The sequence below is a fragment of the Lagopus muta genome, chromosome 6, assembly GCF_023343835.1.
Source record: "Lagopus muta isolate bLagMut1 chromosome 6, bLagMut1 primary, whole genome shotgun sequence".
NCBI lineage: Eukaryota > Metazoa > Chordata > Aves > Galliformes > Phasianidae > Lagopus > Lagopus muta.
In genome coordinates this window covers 13,118,497-13,131,491 of record NC_064438.1, presented here as the reverse complement: position 1 = coordinate 13,131,491, position 12,995 = coordinate 13,118,497, and the positions used below count along the sequence as shown (strand labels likewise).

At 45.3% G+C, this 12,995-nt stretch overlaps 2 protein-coding genes across 5 annotated transcripts in view; one reads left to right on the top strand and one right to left on the bottom strand.

The window, feature by feature from the left end:
* The window catches only part of NAP1L4 (nucleosome assembly protein 1 like 4), a 215,953-nt gene that overhangs the window by 120,826 nt on the left and 82,132 nt on the right, over window positions 1-12,995 (bottom strand). The window lies entirely within an intron of this gene.
* The window catches only part of SLC22A18 (solute carrier family 22 member 18), a 48,597-nt gene continuing 39,804 nt past the window's right edge, over window positions 4,203-12,995 (top strand). Inside the window, exons 1-5 of one of the 4 annotated variants that reach the window (XM_048948650.1) lie at window positions 4,235-4,462; window positions 4,592-4,792; window positions 5,375-5,472; window positions 6,682-6,827; window positions 8,055-8,187. In XM_048948650.1, the coding sequence (XP_048804607.1) occupies window positions 4,307-4,462; window positions 4,592-4,792; window positions 5,375-5,472; window positions 6,682-6,827; window positions 8,055-8,187 (734 nt within the window). In that variant the 5' untranslated portion in view covers window positions 4,235-4,306. Of the gene's footprint in view, window positions 4,793-5,374; window positions 5,473-6,681; window positions 6,828-8,054; window positions 8,188-12,995 lie in introns of all 4 variants that reach the window. The other 3 variants (XM_048948651.1, XM_048948652.1, XM_048948649.1) reach the window with 3 other exon arrangements.

The following is a 12,995-nucleotide window of genomic DNA, read 5'->3' as shown; positions in this document are numbered from 1 at the left end:
CCTTGCCCGAAGGGGCAGAGCCATCTGGAGGTCCTGGAGAGGTCTGGGTAGGTAGAGGAGGCTGTGATCATTGCAGCCCCATGTGACAAGATGAGGAGTGACCTCAGCAAGGTGTCATTTAAAGCAGGCACCATCCTGTCCCAGCAGGGCACTGCCAGAGCTGATGTGATGGGATGAGCGCAAAGAGCCGTGTGTTCTCTGCCTATGTGGTCATGTTATTCTTGGTGTGACTCCTGAAGTCAGGCCACAGCATTTTTCCAAAACTCGTTCACAATTGACACAGTCTCTACCCCATCTGCATATGTGTTGATGTCAGACTCCAGCATTCAGAAATGTTCTCTTTTGGTTTGGTTTATCCAGAGAGGAGAAGCTGCCCTGTGGTTAAGCAGCAGCACTGGAGGCCAAAGGATGACCAAATCTGATTCCAGTCTCTTCCACAGACTTCCTTCGTGATTTCGAGCCGTCGCACCCTGCTGGCTGTCGGAGCCCCAGCTGTGAGCCAAGGAGGATCCACTTCTTTTCCCTCATCTGAGTCTGGAGCTCTTGTTTTGCTTGCAGGGCACCAGACAGGGTTTCAGTATTAGATGGAGCTTTGGGGCTCTGCCATTAAAAAGTCAATTAGAACCAGCCCTATTTCAGATAAAGTGTGATTTGCAGTTTAATATGCTAAGTAACAAAGACTTTACCAAAATAATGAACAATGGTCTTTTTCCATTTCACAAAACAATTCGCCAGGCAGAATAAGCACACCCGCATTTTTATAAAAACAAATTACAAATAATTGCTTTTTGCAATTTAATACACATGTAGAAAGAGCCAAAAGAGTCCTGCAGCCACTGGGAATCTGATTTCATTGCCGATTTGGACCATTTCTGTAGTTCTTATGAAAATCCCCAAAGACTGTGCTATTTTGCTATTTTGTAAACTAAAGAAGGCTCTTTTTTTTCTTTTTTTTTTTTTCTTTTTTTTTTTTCCTTTTTTTGCTGGCCTTGTGGATTCTTTTTCCATTCATTAGCAAGCTGCTTTTTTTTTTTTTTTTTTCTTTGTGAACACAATTAGACAAAAGAATAAATCAGTCGACAACTGTGGGACATAATTCTGGCCATACCAGGGCTGTATGTGCTCTCATTTGCTCAACAGTGCAAATCTTTCAGCACAGCACAAGTCAGAGCCTTCCACTCAGGTTGGAAAGGGAATGATGGCTTGTGTGAGCAACATGAGCCCATACAGTGCTTTGGGTTCCCATTATCAGAGTGTTTCTCCACCAGGAGCATCCCAGTCTCCTTCCTGGAGAGGCCTGAAGGCCTTTGGGAATACTTCAGGAGGTTGCTTCCCTTTCCCCTACCACACTTCTGAGCTTCAGAAGCATCACCAGGAGGATGGCTCCCTGGGGGTTGTCTCCCAAAGGGGTCTTTTGTTGTTGTTCTGGAGCAGAATCTGGATGATCTCACTGCTTTTTTTCACAGCTGGAGGGACCACCAACTCACTTTGACAAAGGATTTGATTCCTGAGAGCTGCCCTTTGTTGCTGGCCAGCACTTCTGTCCCTTTTAAAGGCCCTTCTGAGATTGTAAATCCTGTTCTGACAGGTGGATCCCACCCAGAGCTCTTGGCATTGCTGCAGGTCACATTAACCTTCCTCTGTCAAAAAAAGTCAGGTGAAGGGAAGAATCTAGGATGGATTTCCTCACGGTTTATCCTTTCTCAACCAACATTTCCAACTGCTGCAGTTGCCGTGGGTGGGTTTCCCCTCCCCAAGTGCTTTCAGCTGGCCAGGCTTCCCATTTCCAGTGATTTAAGAAAGATTTCTTCCTGAGTAACATAAACACTAAGTCTTTGCAAATTTCTTTTGTAAAGTTGTTCTCGGGTTTCCCCATCTATTTTTCCAGAGATTACCAGATAAATAGGCCTCAGGAAAGATATACCAGGGAGGGCAACTGTAAATACGCCAAAAATGTTGAGAATAATTGTCAAGGCTTAATGCATAGCTAATGGCCTAATCTGCAGTATAATCACAAGGCATTCACACTCATCTCCTTGCTTGCTTTCAACACAGTCTCCCTGGGATATGCATCTGTTTAAAGTTTATTTATCGTACCCAAGAAAATTCATCTTCTATTCATAATGTGTTCTCCCCTGCTTTAAAAATCAGTCTCTCTTATTTCCATGTGACTCGTCAGTGACGTGATGACCCAGAACAGACCCCTTAGAACAAAATGCAGCACCAGTGTGGACAACCCTTTGGGAATGATGTGTTAGCACTGCAGAGTAGCCGAGTCATAGCTGGATTGGGCTCCTGGGCAGGATGAGGCTGTCTGTGGAGGCAGAGGGTGGCTGATGGAGAGCAAAACGTATGCAAGTCATTGCCTCCCTGGAATCCCTTTCCAGTTGCTGCAGAGACAAATTTACCAGTCAAAATATTGCAGCTTTTCACGTCCAAGTCAGCAATGTTTCCTGTTAGCACTGTTTCACATTGTATTTCGTGAGCTGTTTTCGTGATTGTCTCAAAACCTCTGGAAAGAGAGCTCTGTCATTAATTTTACTCTTCTATTCAATGTTGGCAATTTGTGCATTGTGCCTGCCCAGTGCAAACCAGGAAGTCTTACTTGACAATGTTGCTGCTGTGTGCAGGAAACCCAAAGCGCAAAAAAACCCATTGTTTTGCACTTAGACAAATTCAATGCCCAGCACCAATCCTTTGCTAAATTGGGATGCACTCTGGGTAACCTTCCTTCTTTAGTAACAAATGCGACGTCTAAGCTGTCCTGAGCTGGGTCTGCATCGCCATAGGAGGGTCACTCTTTAAAAGTGCTTTTTGACTCATGCTCTCTCTGAATGTGTTTGCAGAAGGCTGTTCCTTGCAGCCTCCAGCAGCACAGCACCAGTCCCTGGTGAAACATTAAACCGTGGATCCTCCCTACATTCACCAGGAGGCGGAGCCTGACAGCCCTCTCCAAAACACTGGGCTCCCCCCTGCACTCCACCATGAGGTGTGCCTCACCTTCTCATCATCTCGTTGTGTGCCATGAGAAGGTCCCTCGCTCCTCATCCCTCAGTTTGGCTGGGCTGCCTGGGAGGTCAGGGGGTCTGCAGGACTTGGTAGAATCGTAAAATCACAGAATGGTTTGCATTGGAAGGGTCCTTAAAGATCATCTAGTTCTAATCCCCCTGCCCCCAATGTCTTTGGCAAAGAGTGGTCCAGGGGGATCCAACAGCAGCCTGCAGCTGCTCCAAGCGCTTGGAGGTGATCCAGCCAAATGCATCTTGATGGTGGCAGCTGATACCTCAAGGGACAGTGGCCACTGGCTGCAGTTTGAGAAATGTGGATTGGTCATTAGGAAAAACATCTCCCCAGGTACTAGAAAAGTGGCAGATCTCTTTCCCTGGGTGTTTTCGAAGCTGGCTTGGGGAAAGCCACAACTGAGCTGATGTGTTCAAACAGGAGGGAGGACATGATCTCTTGAGGTCTCTTCTCACCAGAACCCCATAATCTACAAAGCCAGGGTGCTGGAATTTCTGTTTTCTGTTCCTCTTTAAAATAAAGATAATACTGAACCAGTCCTCCAGGCTTCAGCAGATGAGCAAACAAATAAAACTGAGAGCAGACAAGCAAGGAAACAAAAACCCAAGCAAACAAGCACACAAACAAACAAACAAGGAACAACCAAACAAAAAGGACAAAAGAATTTTGTTTGTTTGTTTGAATTCCTCAGTTTGCAGTCAGCCTCCTAATTTGTGTGAATTTAATACTTTTTTCTTTTTGTGTATGTTTTGGGTTGGGCTATTAATCTGTAGTCTTAGTGGAGTCACACGTGAGCACTTTGTAGTGCAGGCAGTCTCTCAATTTGCAGCACCTGGTTCAGGGGAGAAGGGGGTTCAAGTGGAGATTGTGGTGAGAGTAATGGTAATTCTGTGTGGGGCTGATGTTTGATCAGAGGCTATATGAGCTTACTGCAAGAAGCACAAGGACAGAGAGGTAGTTGCTTCACTGTAGGCTTTGCTTGCTTGCAACCTCCAAAACTAAAATTAGTATTCTTTCAATGAAGAATCAAAACAGTTATCTTTTCTGGGCCACTAGAGGCAACATTCCCTCCCAGCTCCCAGCCTTGGTTCCATACAGTGTTGTTTAGCAGCAGCTGTAAACATTGGTGTGTTATCAGCATTGTTTTTCTCCTAGAACTAAAACATAGCATTATACCAGATGGTCTGAAGAAAACAGTTCTGTTCCAGCTGAAACAAAGAAAAAAGTGAAAGAAGGGAAGGAGTTAAGGAGCTGAAGAATTTGCCACGTGTTCTTGCATGGGGCAATGTCCAGGTTAGCCTTGCTGGCATTCCCAAGCTGGTCTCTGCATGGCCCTCCACACAGCGATCCCACCAGGACAAGGCTGAGCAGTGAGATCTGGGGCTCAAGTGAGAGTTTGCCTCTGATCCTGCTTGACAAAAGGGGAGGAGAGAAGGAAAAGGTAAAGACAGTCCCCGGCCTGGTGACTCAGCATCTTTACACTGTTAAGCTTTGGACTGTAAACACAGCTTTTGCACCTTTCATATTCTCTGCGTTCCCAGTCAGAACGCACCTCCATATCCTATTTCAGCCTGCCTTAAGTCACTCCATGAGCACAATGAGTGGAAAAAACAGTCCAGAGGGTGAAGAAGGAGCCGGGAGGATGAAGAGTGAGAGCTGGGGGCAGAGCAACGCTATGGGAGAGGTCAGGAGGGGCCAGGTGATCCTTGCTGCCTACCTGATCGTAACCCTGGATCTGACCTTTCTGTTCATGCAGTTTGGAGTCATACCTGTGAGTATGGATTGCTGGACACAGCATTTCTTGTCTTTGTGCAAATGGCTCTTCCAGGTTTACTTTGTTCTTTTTCTGAAGGCTGTTTAATACCCCATGCTTGCTGTGTTAGCTGTGTTGGACCGTGAGCATGAGAAGTGATTCTGATTTGTCACCTGGTGCAAAACTGATGGTTTTGATCACATCCTGCTGATTTTTCTTAGTAGATAGTGTAGGCCAGAGACTTAGTATTTATTCACCAGCTTTTCTGAGAGAAAGGTGATAAACTGGAACAGGCACAGGGAGTTGGTGGAGTCACCGACTCTGGAGGTGTTCAAGAAACATGGAGATATGGCACTGAGGGCATGGTCCAGTCCACATGGTGTGATGCATTTATGGTTGGACTTGATGAACTTGGAGATCTTTTCCAACCTTAATGATTCTATGACAAAGATTTCATGTGTAGATAGAGGAAGCTGAAGAAAGCAACTTCTCAGAATTTGGAGCTCTGGTCCTTTACATGGGCCGTGAAACTCTTTATTCAGAAATGCAGCATGTTTCATTTCCCCTGACCCATTGTTTTTTGTATTTTTCTTTTTTTAGTACTTGGCAAAGAACCTGGGTTTGGATTCGGTGGGGTTTGGGTACCTTCAGACAATCTTTGGTGTCCTCCAGCTCGTGGGAGGTCCTGTTTTTGGAAGGTGAGAACAATACTCATGACCCTTTTCATGGCTGAAAAAGGCCAATCTCTTATATTTTAATAATAACAATAAAAAGTTTAGTTCTGTTTCATGGCCCCGCTGAAATATTTGAAGATTTCATAACAGACCAAGGGGAAAATAAATACACTCTAATTGGAAATACTGCAACATAGAAGCAGCCTTTATGTTAACATAGCTATGTTTTAATGGCACACATTTAAGTGTAACAATATACTGGGAACAGGCTTAAGACATCGGAGTCCTCAGAGCCTAGGTCCTAATGGCTTAATCTTGCAAGCATTTTATAGTCACTTGTAACCTTAGAAATGTCCTCTGACTGGGGAACCTAGGGGAAAAAAAAGGGTATTTATTCATGTTAAGTAGAGCTGTCAATGAAAAGACTGTAGGTCATGTTATTTCTATGGCCACATTTCCCTGAATTTAAGTCAGAGTTTAATAGAAAGTTAAAATTCCTTTGAGTTTATGTGCATTTTTAAGAACTGCTTTATCTACAAGCTCATCTACAGAAAGAGGAAAAAAGTGGGAAAAGCCTGTCTCATGGGACATGAGCTCCTGTTCCTAAAGTATGAATAGCAAGAAAAATCCTAGAATGACTGTAGGGAGCCTCTTCCCAAAGGGCAGAAAAACTTGAACAAGCAGTGTGGTGATGGGAAACTGAGGAAAACTAGCTTTTCTCCTTCGCCCTGCTACTGATCAGCTGATACATGTATAAGGTGCTGCTATGTGCTTTGTTGTCCCTTCATGGGATTCTGGTCTGTACCTGGCACATCCAAAATCTGTTTTCCCTCCAATGTCCAGAAAAGGCACTGAAGGGAATAGGAGAAGACAAAGATTCATATGTGTATGGATTGCCAATGGTGTAGATGAGTTTGAGGATGTATGTTGCCAGACTGAAGCCAAAATTTTTGATGTAGGTTTGAGAAGAAAAGGATTTTCCTGCATGCAAGACTGCTAGAAATAAGCTGGAACAGCTTCAGTTATCACTGAATCTGGACTTAAAAAAAAAAATAATAATCTAGCCTGATTCCTTGATCTGAACAGACTCAGAGTTGCAAAGTAAACTCACTCTTGGAGGCCCCATCAGCTCTTGCAGGGGACCAGTGAATGTGGCCAAGGTCGCTGAACAGCTTCATCCCCCTGGAACTGCACAATCCCACTCCTTACAGCCTCTCACCAATTTTGCTCTAGGTTTGCAGATCAGTTTGGCAACAGAGCTGCCTTAACTCTCTCCTGTGCATCTGCGAGTGCCTTCTTTCTGCTCCTGTCCATCTCCACCAGCATCCCCATCCTCTTTCTCTCCAGGCTACCATCAGTGTTCATGCATGGGCTGCCAGGTAAGGTTGGTTGGGGATGAGGGACTTCCCAGTTTTTATTGCTAGAGTTCTCTTTTTGTGCTCATGTTACTGGAAACCAGCAGCATTAAAGAACATCTGTTGGGCACTAGGACTGAAACAATGAAAGTGTGAAAGAGCTATAACGGTGCTTGTAATGGAAATGCTAAGTCAAGGCCTGAAGCAGTGATTGATCACCTGGTAGGAAGGCAGGGCTAATCCAGGGGAGCTCATGTTTATGCAGTGCACCTGAGTGACTGGAAGGGGTGGAGCCAGGATCCACCCCTTCCCAGACCTCTTTTAAGGGTTGGCAATGGAGGCAAAGAGATCTTGGTGGAGATTCCTGCCTACCTGAGGGCTTCTGAGGGTAAGCAGATTCTTCTCTTTATTTCTGTGCTCACAGAAATAAATGTGTTTGAGCAAATTCTCACTTACTGCAGCTTAGGACCTTGCTGCTCTGCTGTTATTGCTCCGTCTTCCATCACGTTGCAGTGCTGTTGCACTGTAGAACCCAGAGTAGTGGCTCTGGAAAGCAGGGCTTCTTCTCTATACGTCTGTTCTCAAGAATGATCTTGAGAATATTGTTTGGGCATTGACGTCTGAACACAGACAGCAAAATGTTTCCTGTACAAGCCCTATCCTGAACTTCCCTGCTGCTTTTTTGCAACCAAAAGTTTTGTAGGAGAACTTTTTCATTTCTGCTGTTAAAATAAGTGAATTAGTCGCATCAATATGGGGTCACAAAAATGGCTTTTATTTCCAACACTTCCCACCAAGTTGTTCTGCTTTAGTCTGACTTTCCTAGATGTTTCTAGTAAAAGCTGTACCGCCAGCTTTAGTTGCTGGGAGACTGTGCTGGCAGAGTGTTAGCCTCTTATTGCCACTTGTGAAAGGGTTGGAGTGTCCCTTTCTCCAGCTTATAGATGGAATGAATTTCTTCTGGTGGTGTGTGTGAGAATAGGGCTTAAAGGACAGTTCTGTGGCATGTGCTGATGAGACACTGGCACAGGCTGCCCAGGAAGGTGGTTTAAGAGCTGTGGAGATGCAGCACTCAGGGACATGGTCAGTGGGAATGGTTGGTGATTGAGATTCATAATCGTAGACACCTTTTCCAACCTTAATGATTTTATAATCATAATTCATTTTGTTTTATAATTCAGTGGCTTATATACTTGTACACATTTCTTGGGCACTGCAGCAGGCTTCTTTGCAGTGATTGTTTCCTTACAGGTGCTCAGAAGGTCATCACAGATCTGACAGCTCCTTCTGAACGTGCTGCTGCCTTGGGGAGGCTGGGCCTTTGCTTTGGAGTAGGAGTCATCATCGGCTCTGCCCTGGGAGGGATCATTTCCACCAAATTTGGGTGAGTTTGTTTGGTGTGGCCTTGCTTGCAACATGAACAAAGCTTGTAAGATTTAGAGCGTCTAGAAGGCTTCTCTAACTTGTGCTAACAGCTTTTTGCTAGCGTTTAGGGTTGATTAGGCAAAGAATGCTTCAAACCTGACCCCTGCTGAAAGGCATCTTTGTGTTCCATTGTGAATAGCACTCGAATTGAGTAACTCAGCTGTAGACCCTTCCTTGCCGTGATGGTGGCAGTAGAGGTTCACACCAGAACTCAGTATTTTGCTATCCACACTGCTGTGAAGAACTACTTGCTGTTTTTATGGAGGCTTTTTATTATGATTTAAAAAACAAACAACAACAACAACAAAACAACAACAAAAAAAAACCATGTTTTTCATAGTAGCAAAGATGTGTAAGGAAAGAAGTTGAAGTGAGAAGTGGAGCCTTTCTCCCTGCTTTTCTCTGGAGCTACGTGTGCTGAAAAGCAGCATGCACTGCATAGCCTACTTCTAACAATGTTGTACAATTGAGAAATGGAAACCTGATGCAGAGTGAAACTCTTGCAGGGATTGATGCTCAGTATGGAGAAAGATGTCAGGGAAAGGGAAAGCAAAACTGGGATGTGGATGGGAAGAGATGGAGGAGGTCGAAGCACACACCTGTTGCTCTTCTGTATGCTTTCTAGTGCGTGGCATGATGTAGCAGGCTGTCACCTTCTATGTGCTGCAATAGAGAAGAAATTCCTGGTTGTATTGAATTTTAGTGGTTGTTGTTTGTTATTACTAAAATACACAGGGAACTCTGCAGGCAGGGAAATGCACGTGGCTATTATCTTCTAGGGAAAGTTCCCCTGTATTTCTGTAGATGGTGGGGAGAAGCCTTTGCAACCTTTTGAGCATTAATTTGACTTTGTTTTTCTTACGCACTCTTGCTTTTGCATACTCATTTTTAGCATGGAAATGGTTTATTTTTCAACCTCTGCCAGCATTGTAGCTGTTCGGTAGTGCAGGATGAAGGGTTTTCATGATATATATATATATATGGACGTGTGTGTGCATACGTGGACGGGTGAAGCCGGTTTCCAGGCACGGCGCTTACCTCTGAAGCAGGCTGTGCCCGCTAGGTGTCACCGTCGGCTCGTTCTGCAACTGATGTCACTAACAAATCCCCATCCAAGTCCGTGCGTCCGGCGGAGGGCAGCTTCAGCCCACAGTTCATGAGTGGCCGATGGACCATCCCATTGCGGTGCCTTGGGGGCTGCTGCTCCTGCCATCTCGTAGAACGGCCCCTGCAGCATCAATAGTGACCTCCGGCTGTGTCTGTGACATTGTCCTGGAGGGAAAGGAGTGGGTGTCATGTTAAGGAATCCAGGGATCATTGTCCCTGTTGGTGCATCCCTTCCTGTTTCCCATAGTGAGACAGAAAGTAGCAGTACAGCCGTACTTGGAGCTGTGTAATCGCTTCCTTTTCTCGTACACAAATGCCCCAATTGACTTGTTTGAAAATAAATATTTTTGCCACGTCACAGATAAGCAAAGCTGGAGAGTTCTGTCCATTTGGCATTCTTTGCCCTCCCTTGCTACAGAGCGTTCCCAGACATGCATGTTGACAGCATTATTCATATGTTAGTAGTGGTTTGTATACACGAGAGGGGATAGAAGTCATTCTTGGTTCCTCGGCTGATGTCATTTTGCTATTATTCCACTGTATTGTATTTACCATTGATGTACTTGACCTAAAGAGCTGGTCTGTTATTGTTTTCATTGTTAGGCTAATATTTATTGGCTCTTATTTACCAAGGGAGCCCCAAGAAGGAAAAACTGAGTGACTTGTTCTGATCTGTTTGCCCTTTTTGGATGTCAAATCCAGATCTCTACTCCTCAGCTGTAGCCACCAGCTCCAGTCTTTCCTCTTCTCTGAAGTGCTGTGGTTTTTTTTTTCCCCCCCATTTTCCAAAGTTTTGAATGATGTTACAGCAAAGAAATCATCTGTGAAATGTAGCTTTGCCTTTTGCAAATGAAAGAGCTGCTTGCCAGTTGGTTTCACCCTCTTGAACTTAATTTTTAAAGGCTTACTCTTAATATGTAGCCCTGTCCTCTCACCTCTGAACAAACTGCATGCAGCTGTGGAGAATGAGCTTTCTGTGGGCAGAGTGATGGTCAGACAGATTTAAACCACCTGAGGATCAGATATAAAGCAATTAGTTAAAATTACAACTGCTTGTGATCATTGTTTGGGGAGTGTTTTCATGTTGATGTGCTTTTTAATTGAAGTTTTCTGGTCATTTGACAGCTGGATGAGGATAGTGGATATAATACCCAGCTTGAAACCAACTCCTGTAGTTCACTTGAGGTCTTCATGTTATTAGCGAGCATGCAGAGTCCATCACAGCCCAGCCACAAAAGGGGCTGAGAAAAGCATCTCTGTGGTGTGCAGCACAAAGTTTACTATGCTCTGGGCACTCATTGGAAAGCTGCAGCAGATTTGTGTGCACCACGGGAGAGGTGACCGTGTACTTCTAGCAGGCTTTCGTGTCGGTGCTGCAGGTGAAGGGTGAGAGAAGGAGGCTGGATTAGTTTTCAAAAGCAGAAAGATGAGCCTAAGGTAGTTAATTAGAGAGATCTCATCCTTTCTTCTGAGCCAGTGATTAATTGCATTTGGCTCCTCTTTCTTCTTTCTTTCTAACAAGGACATACGGAAACGTTGCAGCACGACCCAAGATTTGTTTGCTTTCTATGGACGAGGAGATGTTTCTTCATTTCAGTGACTCAGCTTTAGGCTTAAATCTCTCTGAGCAATTATTCTTTTGAACTTGGGATTTTCCTGGCCAAACCCCTTTGGTCTCTTATTTAATATTATAACAAGCTTTGGGGATGGTTGGGTTTTTTACTTCCCTTCCTGGCTGTGCTATTACCCTTCTTCCTCAAGGGGAAGGGAGGGAACTTGTTCACCCAGAGTAGGGAATTGCTTTTCTTTTCAATAACCCATTTGAACCGTGTCCTCTGGCAGGGAATTTTTCATCACTTAGCGGCTGAGTGGAAAGACTGTGGGTGTTGAAAGGGCTGAAAGTTGGGAGCTGGGAAGGCGGGTGGGAGAGTGGCGGAGGGAGAGGGGGGTGCGTTCTGCTCCTGCACAAAGCCAGGCATTCTGCTGCCCAGAGTCACTCCTGCTCGTTCCAGAAGAAACTGTGACATTTTCCTGCCTGGAATGATGTCGTTTGGTGATGCTGGCACAGGCCTTGCTTTGTCTTTTGTGTCAAGGGGCTCTGGGGAGAGGGAGGTGCCTGAGCTGCAGCGTCTGCCACCATCGGTCAGGCTCTGTGGTGCGTAGGAGGCATGGAGAGGGAATAAGAAATGGGCTGTTGGTCAGTGAGCTGACGGATTAGGGAAGGTGCAGAAAATAAATAGGAAAAAATAACACCAAAACAAGAGAACAACAACAAGGTCCAGGAGATTCAAGCCATTTCTTCTCACCTACTCTGCATGATGCTGGTTCTAGCTTTGGAAACCATCGTCCCAAAGACTGTCTGTAGGGTCTATGTTAAACATCCTTGGACAGAGTATCCTGCACCTCATCTCCTAGCAACTTGTTGGATCAGTGCTAAAGTCTGGGCTGCTTCTCCCTTCCATCTCCTACAGCTCAGCTTTCCATGCCTGATGACTTGTTTAACCTATTCCTGAGCATGAGGAATGTCTCCGTGCAGGTGGAGTTCACTTCAGCTCAGACATCTGCAGGGGGGGCAGCTATACCTACATCTACTGTTCAGGCTCTAGGTGGCCAACAAAGAGAAATGGGATGTTCCTTCTTAGGAAACATGCCTGAAACAGCTCAGGGAAGTGTGTGTCTGGCTTATGGGCCCAGTGACCACATCGTGAGCTGGCTTTCTGCAAGGTTGTGTTGAGAAGGAACAAAACAACAGAATGCTGTAGGAAGGTACCGAGGTATTTTGGGCCTGACCTCAATAGAGGCAGCATGGAGGGCAGGAGGTGACCCTGATCGCTCTGCTTGTACAATGAGACAGTGTCTACTAATGACTCATAGGAACTTCATCTGCTCTTCCCAGTCCTGGAACTTTTCATGACTGGGCAGCAAATCCAGCAGTATCACTCAGGACTGAAATCCAGGGAAATACTGTTTTCTTTGTTAACACTAAACAGAAAGCACAGAATAGGCTGAGGTTGAGTCCCTGAAGTGGGATTTGGGACTTGGCTCTGCTGCAGTTTTCCTGTGATGTAAGTTGTCCCTTCCTTCTGCAGTGGTGCTCCTCAGGCATAGAATGGGGGCAATTAGATTTTTTTTTTTTTCCCCTCCCTCTCCTAATTCATATTCTGTACCGCTATTTGGATTACACAGCCTTTGGGGTGCTGACTCTTTCCATCACGAGATGTACACATGCAAATATCTCCTACCTTGGAGGAACACAGCCAGTTTTTCTGGTTGTATCCTCTCCTGAGCGGGCAAAGCACAGCTGACATCCCATTTTTGGGACATATTTCTTTTTATTGTTTATGAGAAGCATGTGCCAGCATTTTGCTATTTCAGAAAAGCAGCAGAAAAAATGAATCCCAAACAGCCATAAAGCTCGGTGTAGTTGAGGCCACCAGAGGAGGGGGCAAAAGAGCAGGGCTGAGCCCAGCAGGAGTTTGGAAGCACCTGGAGGGCACCGTGGGATGGTACAACCTTCCTCAAGTCATGCACGCACGCACCAACATGGGCAGCGTTCTCCTTTACATCTCCTAATCCTACAGACTAAGGATTGTGCTTGCACTGAGTTCTGACCTGCCCCAGTGAATGACCCAGCCCTGTGGTGGGAGTGTGGGGAGCTCA